Here is an 18,276-nt window from a genome sequence, read left to right as displayed (position 1 = left end):
TATTTTCATTTTAAAGTTGTTGTTTTTTTTTTTTTTACAAACATAGTTAAACAAACAAACATACAAAGAAAATAAAAGTAATAAAAGAGAGAAAAAGGGTGGGGGCTGACAGCCTACTAACAGAAAATGTCCACATAGCACATGTGCAGGATTTATATGTTAACATTCATTCAAACTATTTCCTTTAAAAGAGATGTTTCAGGTAGCATCTATTTATGTTGAAAAGCATCCTATTTCAACTGCAGATCAGCAGTCATCTTGTCAAATATATATACACAATCCCAGTTCTAAAAATTCTGGGACGTTGTGGAAAATGTAAATAAAAACAGAATGCAATGATTTGCAAAGATCATAAACCCATATTTTATTCACAATAGAACATAGAAAACATCAAATGTTCCAGCTGAGGAAATTGTGGATAAATCCACATTTTTAGCCCAAGACAAAGAGACAGAAAGTTTGGTAGATGTCAAAAAGTAAATAAACTTTATAGAAAACCAATAAAGTGTGACAGTCTGCAGAGAGTCCGAATTATGCAAGCACACAGAGCATTTTATATACCTTCCTCCAAAGCGTATCCATCTTAGGCGGGGTTTTGCCTTTCCTCATTAAAAACAGACTAATCTTCTTTGCCACAATTAAATATTCACGTCTATGTGTTATCTTAAATTTGTGGCACATGCGCAGTTAGTTGTTTTTTCTCCACACGATTTCATGAGGTCATGGTTTCTTCTTTTTCATAAAAAGGTTTCACACAGGCTTGTGTGTCCTGACCTTGATCCACACTCGCCTTTTAGGCCTCATTCGAAGTTGTTAATTGGTATCAGGCATAAGTTATCTGCTTCTGTGGAGGAGGATACAGGCTGGTACAGAAAGAACAACTATTGTACAGTAAGTCACAGAGTTCATCCAACTCAATACACACACAGACTATAACTCTATCAAATGTTGTTCTATGGATTTAGATTATGCTTCTAACTATTGATTATACATATAGATTCTGCTTTTTAACTAATATTGCTTATTGGATTATGCTTAAGTAATAATTCAAAATGATTACATGTTATAAATATTTAATATATTTTCCCCCCTCTGGGACTTACTAAGTCCCACCAAGCTTGAGAGAGTAATCTCACAATACAGTCCCTTCATTTACACTAACTAGTGATCTACGACCCCTGACTGACCAGTCGCTGTATATAAACAATAGAATTGTGTTTTTACGATGAAACTAATTTTGTTAAGTCGAGATCAGGAGAAAACAACAGAAAGAAATGAATATCACTGTATAAATTCTACATTCTGCCTTTGTGTTGTCTTTGTTATTAAAATTCATGTATTAAATGTATTAAAATGGAGAATGTTATCGCACGTGATTCATCACACGCGCTCAATACAGTCAGTGCATGGCGTGGGCGTGGCCGAGCAGTGTGGCCACAAGATTATTCTGTCTTGAACTCATTTACAACAACAACAACAACAATAATAATAACAATAATAAATCGGCTCTCAGACGGGAGGCGGCTCCGATCGTTTACTTAAAAGAGTCGGCTCAAAGAACCGACTCCTTCGCGACGACACATCACTAGTATCGAATACAGATTAACAAAGATGAGTTTAAAATCACTCAAAACGAGCTGCTAGCATGGGTGTAACCACGCATTCTTTTTTTTGGGGGGGGGGGGGGGTCGTGTCTATATATATATATATATATATATATATATATATATATATATATATATATATATACTTATGCAGATGGATTGTGTCATCTGTTTGGAGCTGTTTGAATGCAATGAGGTTTTAGAGAAAGCGTTGGAACGCCACTTTAACATACAGAACAAATAGTTGAATAGAATTCTGATTGTACCTACTGCACTTCTCACTGTATGAATTTCAGATGCACATGGTTTTAACCAGTGCACGAGGGGGAAGTTATGGGAAAGATAAAACAGCAAGAGGACTGGTCTCTGTACTTACAGACAATGATGGATAATTTTTTTTATCTCTCAGATTATCTCTGACAATGGCTCAGTGTTTGTTTAAAAAACAGTGTTACAGTAACTGAATAAATTTAAATTTTGAAGTGTTTATCACCCTCAGTCACAGGGAATAGTGAAAAAGGTAAGTGGTACCTTAAGGCTAAGCTTAACGCAATTTGTGCTGACTCTGAACTCCTTTCGGTAGATGCTCTACCTCTTGCACTAATGACCTATCGCATGCAGACTAACAGAAATAAGCATCTTACACCGCATGAAATGCTTGCGGGTCGACCGATGTCTGTGCCGTATCTGAGAGGTCCTTATGAAGGTCTTCCACTGGAGGAATTGCAGATGGAGAGCATATATGCCATAACTAACTGCTATGTATGACTATCTATAATAGATATCTAACTGCTATCTATTCACAGGAACACAGCTTGGGACTGAGAGAGGAAACAGAAGTTCCTTGTCCAGTGAGTCCTGGAGAACAGGTGTATCTAGGGGAGTTCGAGCCCAGAAGCGAGGGGCCATACAAAGTGAGCACCTAGATTAAGACCTAGGAGAAAAGAGGATCAGGTGATCGAAGGGGACATGAGACATGAGAGAGGGTCTAAATGAAGGTAAGGGAGAACCAATGGCAGTCTCAGGCGATGGCAAAGGAGAAGGTCAGTCAGGGGTCGTAGATCACTAGTTATTGTAAATGAAGGGACTGGATTGTGAGATTACTCTCTCAAGCTTGTTGGGACTTAGTAAGTCCCAGAGGGGGGAAAATATATTAAATATTTATGACATCTAAATCCATAGAACAACATTTGATCGAGTTATAGTCTGAGTGTGTATTGAGTTGGATGAACTCTGTGACTTACTGTACAATAGTTGTTCTTTCTGTACCAGCCTGTATCCTCCTCCACAGAAGCAGATAACTTATGCCTGATACCAATTAACGACTTAGAATGAGGCCTAAAAGGCGAGTGTGGATCAAGGTCAGGACACACAAGCCTGTGTGAAACCTTTTTATGAAAAAGAAGAAACCATGACCTCATGAAATCGTGTGGAGAAAAAACAACTAACTGCGCATGTGCCACAAATTTAAGATAACACATAGACGTGAATATTTAATTGTGGCAAAGAAGATTGGTCTGTTTTTAATGAGGAAAGGCAAAACCCCGCCTAAGATGGATACGCTTTGGAGGAAGGTATATAAAATGCTCTGTGTGCTTGCATAATTCGGACTCTCTGCAGACTGTCACACTTTATTGGTTTTCTATAAAGTTTATTTACTTTTTGACATCTACCAAACTTTCTGTCTCTTTGTCTTGGGCTAAAAATGTGGATTTATCCACAATTTCCTCAGCTGGAACATTTGATGTTTTCTATGTTCTATTGTGAATAAAATATGGGTTTATGATCTTTGCAAATCATTGCATTCTGTTTTTATTTACATTTTCCACAGCGTCCCAACATTTTTGGAACTGGGATTGTGTATATATATTTGACAAGATGACTGCTGATCTGCAGTTGAAATAGGATGCTTTTCAACATAAATGGACGCTACATGAAACATCTGTTTTAAAGGAAATAGTTTGAATGAATGTTAACATATAAATCCTGCACATGTGCTATGTGGACATTTTCTGTTAGTAGGCTGTCAGCCCCCACCCTTTTTCTCTCTTTTTTTACTTTTATTTTCTTTGTATGTTTGTTTGTTTAATTATGTTTGTAAAAAAAAAAAAAAACTTTAAAATTAAAATAATTTCCCTTCTCATTAGTCATCCAACTGTGATTATTAAACAGAGAGGGAGTTTGTGTTAACAGTTAATAAGTATTTAATTCCTTCATTAACTTTTACATTCATATTACGTTCATTCGTTCCTCCAGTAAACTATCAGTGCGCTTCAAGACGCCATCTAGAGGCGATTGAAGGCAAATACTGGAGCTGTGAATAAAACGGGGCTTTAAGAAAGCCGGACGCGCCTCTGGTCTGTGACGTCACAACGAGACGTGGAATATAGAATGTGTAAGTGTTCAGAAATGAGCTGCTTGTTGTCTTGGAAACAGTTTGTTATTCTACAGTTACTGGTTGCATTAACCGTGAGTTTGGACGAAACGAAAATTTACACATGAATTTCGACATTATTCATATTTCACAATCAGGAACGAGTCAATCTGAGTTGTACAGGGTTTTATCATCAGAGGGAATTCGTGCTGCAGAAGTCAAGACTGGTGTTTTGCTGTACTTGAGTAGAAAAGGTCAGTGAGCTGGCCAACCTGGCTGTCCAAATGGTTACTTGGTAGAAACAAATGCTTGTTTTATGTGTAAATATCTTCTTACTATAGTACATAACTTGACTACATGAACAATGGACAATATTACCATTTGAATATAAATAGTAATTTGATATTTAGCACCGAAAAATGGCCAATAACAGGTGCTAATTTCAGTAAGTGCAGTGGATGGTAGATTATCCTATTATTTAGTTAACAGGAAAATACCACCATTTTAGACAAATTAGTTTTAGACTCTGTGTTTTTTGCACTAAATGTATTTTGCTGGAGTACTCTTGTTTTCTTATTCTTGTATACATGCATAATTTAGTGTCTTTATATTTGATAGAATCTTTACATGTTTTTCTTGTTTTGGTAGCATTATCAGCTGGGGAGTTCACCAAAATTACAATAGGAGATAAATTTTGTGCTGTCATTGGCCCGGCTGTGGAAGAGATACGATCGATTCAGGTGCGGATGCAGAATGGCGACATCATTCTGTGCCCTGAAGCATGGCGACAGTGCGACAGACAAAACCTTACTGTCAAAAATATTGAAAATAAAGAAGCTGTCAAGGTTGGTCTTAAACCTCATCTAGCAGACTTTTCTGAATTCCCTTTCCCTTCAGTTCCCTTTCCCTTCAGTTCAAAAAAAGGTTAAGTTAATGTTAATGATATAAATGTTGATACATCAGGTGCGATGCAGCACGGAACATCAAAGTATCTCAGTGGATGACCTGCACCATTACAACACTGACATTCATATGACGAGTAAGGCACTTTTTTCACACAGCTTTTAATACGTACATTTCTATTGTTACATAAATCAATTTACATGTTTTATTTCTTTAGAAAACCCAATAACATACCTAATAACACATAAGGAGAGAGAAGCCTTCATCTGTCACTTTATGATTCAAACAGCCCATAACAAGGTGAGTACTATTTGAGACAATAATGTATCAGAATTGGTATGTTAGATGGTCGTACAGTACATATTCTTGGTCAGAGTGGACCTTGGTGTTTGCTTCGTATTCCGACTGCATTAACGCCAGAAGTGTACATGGAGAATGGGACAGAGTTATTTATTTTTCTTCCATTAGATACAAGCAAATCAGCAACGGGAAGCCCCCAATCCTGGCCTGCCAGAGATATGGCCTACCACCATCATGTTCGTGTATCTGCAATTCGTGCTGACTCAGACGGATCTGAGATTCGGTCGTCAAGAAGTCAGCGAAACTATTGCAGAGCAGATGTTCAGGTGCCGTGGGAAAATCTGCAATGTCTTCTTTTTTGAAGAGGTATGTTTTCCAGGTCTTGGTGACTTTAATATTATTATTATTATTATTATTATTATTATTATTATTATTAAATCTTGAGTCGGTAACAGACATTTAGCTGGGTAAACAGTTGATAGTGTTAGAGTTTAAAGTATAAATTAACATACAATCACAACCACAATTAGAGTTTTATTTTCATGACGAGATTCTTACCTAGTAATAATAAGGTCAAGTTTGATCAGCCTTCAGAGAAAACTCACACCTGCCATTTTTACCACTGTAAAGCTGAATGGGAACATCACATGCAGTCATTTCTCTGGATCTGTCGTGTGATTTCAGGGCTGTATGTTTGTGTGTGCCGTTGGCTTACCTGAAGATAAGAGACAGGATAAGACTGCTCAAGCAGTGCAGGCTGCCTTCCGGATACATGAGACATGCCACCAACAAATCGACAGTGTTTCGTAAGTCACAGCATGGAGTGTTCCAAACAAACTCCTCATTATCATTTTGCACACTTGGAGCATTTCAACTAGTCCTGTTTGTGTCCTATAGGAGTATCTCTATAGGCGTTGCTACAGGAAGAGTCAAGTACAAGTTTGAGCAGAGCCCTTTGAGAGAATGTTGCAGAGGTAAGGAGTGTTTTCCTACACAGCGTTACTTCAGTGTTCTCTAAACATTGATATTTTATTAACTGCTTCTATTTTAATACTGCTTCTCTCTGTGACAGTGTATGGAGAGAAAGTGCATGAGGCTGCATTGCTGTCGAGGAATAACCCAGGGGTTGTGTCATGTGATGAGCCAACCCGACACTACTCCTTGCTGCCTCTTTCAACCTTTAGGCCTCTAAAGTGGGCTGTGTAAGTGTATTATTGTGGCGATGTCAATCAGATGTAAATGCGTTCAGTTCTATTTTATTTTTATTTTGCTCTTTGTATTTTATATATATATATATATATATATATATATATATATATATATATATATATGATTGAAATCATCTGAACACAATGAGTGACAACCGATACAAAAGTGGATTATTTGACAATAATCTGAGGAACTGGAACTGTATTACAGGTTTGTTCTTGAACCTGGATTGTCATCTAGTGAGATGGACAGCAGGCGATTGGGTGAGTGTTTAACTTTCATCAATGAAGCACATTCCTTTTATCTAAACAAGTCTTACCTCAGCAATGCACTTGTTATATCTTGTCTAGCTTTCGCTAACAAGCAGACAATGCTGGATGAAGAGTGGGAGGTGGTGAAATGTGCCTCTGTTATTGGACACTTCAACGATAACAACTTCAACTTTGAGCTGCTGAAGATCACGCTGCCTTGTATGAATGAACCGGAGCTCATAATCCACCTGAGATCACTGTTTAGAGCGGGCGTCTTCAAGTGTGCCTCAGAGCCCAGGAACGTCTCATCAACCAAGACCTGTTACTGCGAGAACAGCTGCGAAGGTAAGCGATTATGAGTGGCTGTGTTTTTTTTTCTTTCTTTCTCAACTTTAATGGCTTGTTATCCTTTTCTGTCTTTTTCTTGGATTGGCCAAAATTATTGAAGATTTGTCAGGAGGGATATAGCCAAATAGCTTTAGGTTGCAAGTCTCCATTGCTGAAACGTGGTTTTGTTTAGGAAACAAATACACCTGATCGCACTCAAGTTTAAGGTTGATCATTTCGATTACGTGTTTTTTTAGTTTAGCCTCCTGAAAGTAAAATGTTTCGTGTGGTAAAGAAGGGGATTTGATGCATTCTTGTCCTGATAAAGAAACACAACCTCAAGGTTATAATGCTGACAGAAAGATACAGGAAGCTAACAGTCGAAAAATAGTGAAGAAAAAGTTGATGAAGGGGAAACGGTGACTAATCGTGTTGAGGCAAGTGCAGGAAGGAGAAGAAAGGAACCAAGAAGGATGTGTTGAATGAAATGGAAGGAAAAAGATGTGGGAAAACAGGATGATGTTGGTATAGATGTAGATGATGCAGGCGTGCTCTTTTCCCCTGTTCAGGGGGGATGAGGCAGTTTTTAAAATGCCAACAACTAAGAGGAAATTTAATAGATGGGAAATGGAAGAAAAAAAATCAGTGACTACGTTTACATGGACAGCAATAATCTAATTATTGACCTTACTCTGAGTAAGATAATAATGTGATTAAGGTGTTTACATGAGTGGCTTTTAGAATACTCCCGTTTTACATGCTTTAGAGCATAATTAGATTAACAGCCCGCGTCATTACGTCACAGCGCCACGCCGTCCAAAGTCCCTCCAGAATTTCACGTATCAACATACAGTTCATCTTCGTTATTTTACCGTGTACAATTTTGCATGTTTTTATTAATTTTTTTTAATGAACGCTTTAAGTGCGGTTAATTATTTGTCATGCTGTACGTGCTAATAGACGACTCCTTGAAGCCGTGGGCTGAGTCTGAAACCGCATACTTTACGTTCAAAAAGCCTAGAGTGTGGTTAAAGTCTCAAAGTCTACAGATTGTGTACTGTTTCTTGAGGGAGCCTCTGATCAACAGAGCGTGTTTGGATTTATCTTGTGAAACATGGATTGGACAAAAATGAATAAATGCGCACGTAATCACAATACAGGATCTCATTGACATGGCTGGGTGGACATTGGATAATAGTCTAATATTAACCCAGAGACTAGGCATTCAGTCTATAGGGACAGTTGGACACTTATTGGAAATATGCTGAACTTTTTTAATTGAAGACGAAATGAGTCTTTTACACAACTGCTTAAAAGCACACTTCAGCCTAGATTCCGAGGATACTTTTCCAGGTCTAAATATCTCTCCAGATTTGCCGGATGTAGAAGTTAATTGTCCATTAGCAGTTTCAAGTGATTTAATTGACTGGACTTCAACATCAATCGGAGGCTAATCATTGTATTAAATATGTGTAAAGGAGTTAAAGAAAGAAAGTCTGATACATTTTAACACTCCTTGGAGGATTCATGTATGTGGGACTTCAAATTTTACACCAATGGAGCGTGCTCATGGAATACAAGCCAAGTTTGTTGGAGGTCTGCAGTGTAGCATTTTGCCTGGTGTTACGGCTGTTAATGATTTTGATCTGTTTTAGATCATTCTGTACAAGATAAATGTGTTTTGTTTTGTGATCAAAGTCTTGTGAAAGACTGAGGCTTTTAATGAAATGTTTACCATGCTTGTTTTCATTTTTGACTTTAAATATTGCAATGGAAACAAATGAAGGGCCTTTTGATAAACTTTCTATTGGGTCAGGCAAAAATTTAAGTAGGAAACAGAAAATCAATGTTGGAAATGATTGTAACTGAGTCAATGTGTTCAACCGACTTTTGTTCCACAATGGGGAATCTTTTTTTTTATTTGAAAGCATATTGACATTTGAAGAGAGATTGTGAAAGGTTGAAGACAATATTCTGTATTTTGCCGATGCAACAGGATGAAAAGTATGTTTTTTTTGTGCTATTAAACTGATGTTTTACTGGTAATAATAAAGGTATTTTAAAACTCTAGTTCTCTCAACATACTTCATTGACTCATTCTAATGAAAACGTGGATTATAATAATGAATGTTTGATCAAAGATCAAACAAAAGATCATTTTTGACAGCACTGGATAACATTTATGTTTCCAAAGCATGGCACAATTTTGATCAAATAAAGAATTGTCGTTAATCCTGATCAGCAGCACGAAATCCTTGTGATTGTACTGTAATCACTTAATAACCCTAAATGTAACTCTTGTGTAATACTGAACAGTGCTGACACTTAAACTGTTTCTCTCTCAGAGTACATTTGGTTCTCAATGGATCCTGTGTGGACGTGTCGGCAGATGAGTTTCTGCAACAAGGATGTAATGGAGATAGTATATATGGATGTAAAAAAGTGTGAGTGGCGATTCCGTTTGATCCACGAGTACTGGGCCCAGTTCCTGGAGGAAAAGGCCTACCGCTGCAGCAAGTGCGGTGCCAGGAGTTTCCTGTTCGGAGAGGAAGTAGCCACAGATGACAATAACGAGCAACTCCAGGAGATCTACAAGGCAATACAGCATTATGAGGTCTTTCGTAGCCAAGGTCAGAGATTGAAATCTTGACTTCCATTCCAGGGCCTAACCCATACGAACATTTATCAAAGGCTTAAACCTTCAGATTGTTTACAGTGTTGGCCAATATCACATTCTATGGTCAGAATTGAAACAGACGTCAGTAGTTTAACAAGAAAGATTCTCCGTCAGTTTCTCAAACTCATAACTTCCATTATATAAACATAATAATGATTTCATTATTTCAGAATGAACAAGTGATTTAATGAAGTTGTTCAAAATAGCATCTCATTTATTAATGTGGTTTCCTGTAGAATATTTAAAGATTTTCACCAATACTGACCATTTTGTTGAACCGTATCAGCCACATCAGCCAATTTAATCAGCAAGCCAATTTTCCTATTGTGAACAAGTTAATTCTTATTCAGTACCGTTCTAAACATGCAAATATACTGTAGAGACACAGATTCAAGAACTCTATGGAGGTCTGCTTATGTTTACAAATACTGTGAGAAAAGAGTGTAGAAATGGTAAAATAAGTGTTTTTCTATGTAGGCATTCACTCTCGAAATCAGGCGTGCCCAACTGAAGGAAATGGGTGAGGATACAGTGATTGCATTCATATAGACAAAACATTTATTATAGAGATGTGATCGTGATTCAGAGCTTATGTACAGATGCTGATAAATCTGATCGATGCATGGCTGTAATGTAACCTCACCATATACAGGGAGTAACACTGCTTATGTGTATGTATGCAGTAATGATACAGAGAACTTCCTGGCCAAGGTGAAGTCAGTACTGACGGAAGCGCGTGATAGGACGACTGCAGGCAGCTGCGAGTGTGCTCAGCTAATGGAGACAGTACTCATCCCTAGAATGAGACACTGGAGGCTTGCAGGAGACGTGCCCAGGACATTTCACTACCTGCTGGAGAGTGCAGCTGCCTGTGTATATCTTCAGAATGATGATGGGGTATGTGTGTAGTCTAACTGCTTATTTACCTGTATAACTGACCCAGTTGTGATCATTACACACGACTGTGAGAAAGTGCGTCTTGTTGCAGGCGTTGGAGTATTTGACTGAGACCAGGTCCATTCTGGAAAATTTAAAAGAAGGGAAGCCTGCATTTCCGTCAGCCTATCCTGAAAACGCGCAAATCGGTGAATTTCAGCCAGCATTTATGCATCGGCTCACAGGAGAGGTATGTAAAGACTCGGGTATCCAAGACTCAAAGGCTAATCCAAAGTGCAAATATAACTTGGCAAAGACAAACAGGTCTTCATTATGTCTTAATTTCTCCCAGATTCTGTTTAAAGCAGGGAAAATTCTGGAGGCAGAGGAGAGTTTTAAGAACGCCTTGAAGATCCTGAACTGCAAACTGCCTCGCAGTTCTGTTGCACAATCCTTTAAGCTCATATACGAGAAGCTGAAGAAACTCCATTACCGGTCCAAACAGTTCCAGATCCCAGAGTATGAGTCTATTCATGTTATCATTGCACAAGAAAGGAAGACTTGTACTTGGATTTGTATTCAGACCATTCGAGGAGTGTTTGAGTTTTGTGGAAGCTTTATAAGATGATTGTGTGTGTAGGAAAAGAAAGATAGACCGTCTGCAGGAATGCATCAATTGTCTGTCTTTCCTGTGGAAAATCGATTGCATGCGTGGCCGGCTCAGGAGTGCATCGCTGGCCATCACCATGGAAATCAATCTTGCCATCCAGAGCACCGATCCGTTCAAGGTCAGTGTCAAAGTTAAATCGTAAAAATAGCGCACTTATATAGCGCTTTTATCCAAAGCGCTTTACACTGTGTCTCATTCACCCATTCACACCAATGGTAGCAGAGCTGCCATGCAAGGCGCTAACTTGCCATCGGGAGCAACTTGGGGTTCAGTGTCTTGCCCAAGGATACTTCGGCATGTGGAGTCATGTGGGCCAGGAATCGAACCACCAACCCTACGATTAGTGGACAACCCTCTCAACCACCTGAGCCACAGCCGCCCCAAGTTCAACAGAATTAAGACATGCGGACATGAGTCTGATTTTAATTATGATTCCTCAGATTTATCACAGAAAAGGAAATCAGAGAAAGGTGAATTAGAGTAGAGAAAGAGTCTTATTAAAAGTGGGACCAATCATATTTAATGGAGGACATGTTTTTTGTAATATTTGCTTTTAGTTAACTTCAGTCCCTTATTATACCTTTTAATGTATGAACCTAGATTTTTAAACACAGATCCCAAACAGCCATGATCTTTTCAAGATTTGTGCTTTCCTTCAGATTTGTTAAAGTCCTGTGGACATTCATGACTAGATTGTGATGCCCATGACACAGACAAGAATAACAAGTCATGTGATTGTGTATCTGCAGATCCTCTACTCCGCCATCAACTATCTCCAGTACAGTCAGTTTATAGGCGAGAAGAGCGAGTGCAAGCGTCTCGAAGCCTTCCTGTGCAGGACTTGTGCCGGCCTGTCAGACCACCCTGAGGGACGGAGGCTGATCAGCCACTTGACTCGAACCCTTGCCGTCGTTAAAATGTGCACAGGGGACCTGGAGCAGTCCATCGAGTGCAGTAAGTAGGCGTGTCCTTCTTAAAGGCTGAGTTTCCTAATGTGCATATGAAAGAACAAGACTTGTGGTGGTATGCGTTCGACAGCTATTCGAGCTCAGCAGCTGGGTGAAGTCCAGAACAGACCCGGTTTGGACATGAGGACCACAGCTGCATTACATCTGCCTCTGCTCCTCACTGACAGGTGGGTATGGGTTGGTGTTGCTTCAGTTATTGCTTGAAACAATTATACCTGATGATGCAGAACATGTGACTGTGTGTGTATGTCTCAATGTGTACAGATACAGCGAGAGTGTGCAGCAGATCCAGACTCTGAGCAGAGAAATGTCAAGCAGTATAGATAAGGGCTGGTTTTATGCTGCCTGCATGAACTTCTTGCTGTATGCTGGTATGCGCTCTGTCAGTCATGGGAAGATCCATGATTATTACTTCTGTTACACGTGAACCACGATGGGCAAAAATACGTAATGGAGCAAAATAAAATCTATATATTACATTTTGTAATAGAAAAATTAGATCAGTATTTTTCCATTCTACAATCTTCAAGTACGAATTTTAGAAATACTGTTTTGTAATTTAAATACATATTTCAGACCCATGTATCATAAGTACTGCCCATCCCTGTCCATGGTCAAATCTACTTTTAGCTGTTAGTTATGTTTATGGATAAACATTAAACCGACCTGAAAATAATGATCTGAAACATGGTCCAACATGAGCAGTTTTGTCCTTGTTCGGTTCAGGATTTGTATTCAGACCATTCGAGGAGTGTTTGGCTTTTCTGGAAGAATCTCGGTCAGATGCTAACCTAGAAGCTGATAAGAGTCTGATGCTGCATCTTTACTCTGCAGTGGCTCTGTGGTGAGAAGTTGCTCTCGGTCACATAGACTAACTTTACTATATGTGACTCTCAGTCATGTAAGAGCATTCAGGATTGGCGTAAGACCACAATACTGTTTCTGTAAGTGTGTGTGTGTGTGTGTGTGTGTGTGTGTGTGTGTGTGTGTGTGTTCAGGTATGCACGGCTGGAAAACTGGGAGATGTTTGCAGTCTTCTTTGATAATGCGTATAAAGTGTACACTCGGATTCCAACCTCCATTGAGTCCATCAGTGGTGGGGTCATTCTCCTAGAGTGCAGCATCCTACTCTTCAGGAAAGAACTGACTGATTGCAACCGTCAAAGAAGGATTACCCTTAAAAAATCACAAAAGGTTTTTTTTAAAAGCTTTAATTCAGATTTTTTTAAATGAGCAGAACTGAAGCAAAAACAGATAATACACTTTTAATGTGAACCTGTATGGAGAGTTTTTTCCAAACTTGGTCCATATGTGATAAAGAAGTACTGTGTATAAGTGTAATTTTTCACGTTATAGCTACCACACTACATAAACATAAACATTTCCCCAACTGCTATATTCATGATGTAACATGCTGTATTTTCTCACACAGCTCTTTACAGACTTCACACAACGTTTTGGAAAAAGTCACATCTTCGGCCCTCGTGTGTTGCACCTGAATGCTTACCTGCACCAGCTGACTGGAAGGGAAACACTAGCGCAGGACCTCTTCAAGGAAGCTCTGGTGCTGTGTGAGGAACAGGGCAACCTTTTAGAACAGAACTGGATCAGGCAGAGCCAGGTACACAAGCTCAAACATGAATATCCTCACGCTGTCCACCAACTTCCTTTTACCATTACCCAAGAAAAATGCCTGAAAACTGACTGTCATAGAGTTTTAGTGAATTTATATTCTTTAGTGAATTTGGTCTCCTCTCTCGTAGGTTGACTGCTCTGGTGCATGCAGCCACACTCCAGCAGAGTGGTCTACAGCTGTTCTGAGCATGCCCAGATGGGACAAAGCAGCAAAACTACAGCCTGAGGAGCTGCTTAACTATCGCTTAACTATCGCTAACTAACTTCCACTTGAGAGGTTACACGGCGTTCCCATATTTTGTAAAAACTTGCAGGTAGTCTAATGTGACATGAAAATACAAATTGGACATAAAACAGTGAAACCGAACCCAAATCTGTGTCTGTCATTATGAAATATATGGCGTGATCTGCAACACGTTTAATCATGAAACACTAAAAGACAACCGGAATAACGTGCAAACAAAAGAGAAGGATGTATGTGTGTTTAGTTACCGTCTTACTGTGTGGCCACATCATCTGTCATCATGCAGCATCAAGATATCACCATCACAGAAAAGTGTTTATACTCACCTGATACTGCCCCCTGTGAAAGTAAATAATACAGTGTGAAGATTTCATGCATGAAGTCAAATGTGAATTGTTTCATGTGAAAATGTGAAAGTAACTGTTACTCTGGTTAAAACACAGCTGATGTGTGTCTTAATAAAAAAGAGGAAAACTAGACAACAATCAGTCATCACACACAGTAAATCTGTAGAATGTAGCATTGTGCTAATATACCGCTAAGGAATATATATATATATATAATATATAATATACCCTTAAGGAACAGAAATATCTTGTGATTTATTGGAAAATACTATTTTCTGATAAACGCATGTATTTACCAATATACAGTATGTCAGTATATGTGCATTTCCCCCTGTGTATTTTAAATCTAAAACAACAGAGAGAAACGTAATGTTAGATAAAAATATTTAGGAGTCACACCTTATGAAAATAATCCAAAAAGGTGAAATGGTTCTTGGATATTCGCACAAAAGACCCCTGTTTAATCCAGAGGAATCCTGGGAAATTTGGTGATTTTATTGCTGTATGATTTTGAATAAGATTCTGATGGAGTCTGGCAGTGGTGTCTGAAAATGCTTTTTTCCTTTCTATTTCATCCCTGGATTCAAATGTAATATATGTGATAAGTTTATAAAATATCAGCCGCTACCATTAGTGTGAAGTCGAGTTATTTACTTACCCATGCTGAAGCTGTCGTGTAAAACAACAGAGAGAAATGTAATGTTAGATAAAATACAGAGAGAAAAACTTATGATTTACAGTCAGAATCGCTGCTAAACAATCTTCACTCTGTGCTTTCAGTACAAAGATGTTCAGCTACAATTTTAATATTTTTATCAAACATAACAACAGATAATTTCCTCTCTGATGGAGAAATGTCTCTGATTGTTTCAGTTTAAACTGATATCGAGCCCATCTCTGATTAGTAGATAAACAAACTTAATGAAATGATGAATCACGATTTAATTCATATTTGTACAAGCTGCTGCGTTTAGGCCCTTGTGCAGGTGTGTAGCAGAGTGAAAAACAGACGTACTGTTTATTCAACTAAAATGAACTTCACTCCACATTAGCACCCTGTATACTGAACCTCATACTGAATACTGACTGTGTGTTTAATGTACTGAGATGAGAAGCACAGATAATGATTTTGAGTTTATGCAGTGTGGAGATCAGGAACACTTACACATCATCTCTACTGTAATCTCCTCTGTTCTGTCTCCATCAGTGACCTGACACAGGTAATGTCCGAAATCTGACCCTCTACAGTCTCTCAGCTGTAAGGAGACGTTTCCTCTCTCCATCTCCTGAGTGAACAGACTCACTCTGCCCTCGTAACCTCTCCCCTCTGTCACATGTCTGTTCTTATAGACACAAACACAGCATGTCTCCTTAAACCACCGGATCTCCATGTTAACAGCACTGATTTCAGGAGACAGACGTGTACCACTGGGACCGATGAGTTTAAACTCATCTGTGTAGGAAAACACACACACACACAATTAGTTTACTCCAAAATAAATAATATTAACACATATATTTCTGGAAATGTAACTTACTGCGTGCAGCCGCCATCTTTATCTCTTTCTGTAGGTTCAAACTAATAAAATCCTAAACACACACAGGAAGAGAGAGAGTCATCCTTTTACACAACTTACCTCACACTAATACATGGTTAGAAAGCACAATTCCACAGTGTATTCTGAAGGACCAGTTTAACAGGTTACTGAGTCGTTGGTGACTAACATCTACAGTGAGGGAAAAAAGTATTTGATCCCCTGCTGATTTTGTACGTTTGCCCACTGACAAAGAAATGATTAGTCTATAATTTTAATGGTAGATTTATTTGAACAGTGAGAGACAGAATAACAACAAGAAAATCCAGAAAAACGCATGTCAAAAATGTTATAAATTGATTTGCATTTTAATGAGGGAAATAAGTATTTGACCCCTCTGCAAAACATGACTTAGTACTCAGTGGCAAAACCCTTGTTGGCAATCACAGAGGTCAGACGTTTCTTGTAGTTGGCCACCAGGTTTGCACACATCTCAGGAGGGATTTTGTCCCACTCCTCTTTGCAGATCTTCTCCAAGTCATTAAGGTTTCGAGGCTGACGTTTGGCAACTCGAACCTTCAGCTCCCTCCACAGATTTTCTATGGGATTAAGGTCTGGAGACTGGCTAGACCACTCCAGGACCTTAATGTGCTTCTTCTTGAGCCACTCCTTTGTTGCCTTGGCCGTGTGTTTTGGGTCATTGTCATGCTGGAATACCCATCCACGACCCATTTTCAATGCCCTGGCTGAGGGAAGGAGGTTCTCACCCAAGATTTGACGGTACATGGCCCCGTCCATCGTCCCTTTGATGCGGTGAAGTTGTCCTGTCCCCTTAGCAGAAAAACACCCCCAAAGCATAATGTTTCCACCTCCATGTTTGACGGTGGGGATGGTGTTCTTGGGGTCATAGGCAGCATTCCTCCTCCTCCAAACACGGCAAGTTGAGTTGATGCCAAAGAGCTCCATTTTGGTCTCATCTGACCACAACACTTTCACCCAGTTGTCCTCTGAATCATTCAGATCTTCACTGGCAAACTTCAGACGGGCATGTATATGTGCTTTCTTGAGCAGGGGGACCTTGCGGGCGCTGCAGGATTTCAGTCCTTCACGGCGTATTGTGTTACCAATTGTTTTCTTGGTGACTATGGTCCCAGCTGCCTTGAGATCATTGACAAGATTCTCCCGTATAGTTCTGGGCTGATTCCTCACTGTTCTCATGATCATTGCAACTCCACAAGGTGAGATCTTGCATGGAGCCCCAGGCCAAGGGAGATTGACAGTTCTTTTGTCTTTCTTCCATTTGCAAATAATCGCACCAACTGTTGTCACCTTCTCACCAAGCTGCTTGGCAATGGTCTTGTAGCCCATTCCAGACTTGCGTAGGTCTACAATCTTGTCCCTGACATCCTTGGAGAGCTCTTTGGTCTTGGCCATGGTGGAGAGTTTGGAATCTGATTGATTGATTGCTTCTGTGGACAGGTGTCTTTTATACAGGTAACAAGCTGAGATTAGGAGCACTCCCTTTAAGAGTGTGCTCCTAATCTCAGCTCGTTACCTGTATAAAAGACACCTGGGAGCCAGAAATCTTTCTGATTGAGAGGGGGTCAAATACTAATTTCCCTCATTAAAATGCAAATCAATTTATAACATTTTTGACATGCGTTTTTCTGGTTTTTCTTGTTGTTATTCTGTCTCTCACTGTTCAAATAAACCTACCATTAAAATTATAGACTGATCATTTCTTTGTCAGTGGGCAAATGTACAAAATCAGCAGGGGATCAAATACTTCTTTCCCTCACTGTACGTTAGCATGATGCTAACTCCGCTTACCTTTTCGGTTCCTCAGATATAAACAAATCTGCTGCTTTAGCTGAAGTGTGTCCACATTTCAGAGCAGCTCATATTCAGTATTTTGACCTCATTACAATTTAAACACCGTGTGTAAAACCTCCCCCCTGTCTACACACAAATATATTCCTCCTGTTTTAGTCTGTTACAGCAGGAAGTGTAATGGCTACTTTCACTTTCACCTCCATTACAGAGAACTGAGAGAGAGCTCCGCCCCTTCACCTCTGATAACCCCTTGTGCTCAGCATTATTAGCTTATTATTATACATGTATGTCCTGAACAACAACAACAACAACAACAATAATAACAATAATAATAATAATAATAATAATAAATATTTCCCCAGGGTTAACCAAAGTTAATACCTTAAGAAACTACTTAATTCTAAGTCCAGATTCTCAGCTAGCTACATACTGGACCTTGGTATCACATTTATAAATTCAGGATTCATGTCTTTTTCTTCATCATTATGCTGTCTGTCAGTCTTTTTTATATATATATATTTAT

The 18,276-nt window shown here is 39.1% G+C and overlaps 2 protein-coding genes across 2 annotated transcripts; one reads left to right on the top strand and one right to left on the bottom strand.

The window, feature by feature from the left end:
• The first annotated feature begins 4,016 nt into the window (after window positions 1-4,016).
• On the top strand, window positions 4,017-15,012 carry LOC128603199 (adenylate cyclase type 10-like). Its single transcript, XM_053617464.1, has 23 exons — window positions 4,017-4,232; window positions 4,627-4,823; window positions 4,942-5,017; window positions 5,099-5,181; window positions 5,350-5,547; window positions 5,866-5,987; window positions 6,079-6,155; window positions 6,254-6,383; window positions 6,601-6,653; window positions 6,741-6,986; window positions 9,314-9,598; window positions 10,123-10,165; window positions 10,329-10,542; window positions 10,634-10,771; window positions 10,874-11,040; window positions 11,162-11,309; window positions 11,941-12,145; window positions 12,230-12,326; window positions 12,424-12,530; window positions 12,886-13,003; window positions 13,158-13,353; window positions 13,592-13,780; window positions 13,923-15,012. Exons 1-23 carry the CDS (start codon window positions 4,103-4,105, stop codon window positions 14,055-14,057), a joined length of 3,354 nt encoding a protein of 1,117 aa, XP_053473439.1. The 5' UTR covers window positions 4,017-4,102; the 3' UTR covers window positions 14,058-15,012.
• On the bottom strand, window positions 14,984-17,938 carry LOC128603245 (butyrophilin subfamily 1 member A1-like). The gene is made up of 4 exons (XM_053617556.1): window positions 17,751-17,938; window positions 15,924-15,975; window positions 15,551-15,838; window positions 14,984-15,054 (listed from the first exon to the last, which is right to left on the bottom strand). The coding sequence occupies exons 2-4, from the start codon at window positions 15,937-15,939 to the stop codon at window positions 15,032-15,034; spliced, it is 327 nt and encodes a 108-aa protein (XP_053473531.1). The 5' UTR covers window positions 15,940-15,975; window positions 17,751-17,938; the 3' UTR covers window positions 14,984-15,031.
• Between the last annotated feature and the right edge of the window lie 338 nt (window positions 17,939-18,276).

The sequence above is a fragment of the Ictalurus furcatus genome, chromosome 28 (genome assembly GCF_023375685.1).
Source record: "Ictalurus furcatus strain D&B chromosome 28, Billie_1.0, whole genome shotgun sequence".
Lineage (NCBI taxonomy): Eukaryota > Metazoa > Chordata > Actinopteri > Siluriformes > Ictaluridae > Ictalurus > Ictalurus furcatus.
The sequence above is the reverse complement of the archived record's forward strand: the minus strand, read 5'-3'. Positions and strand labels throughout refer to the sequence as shown.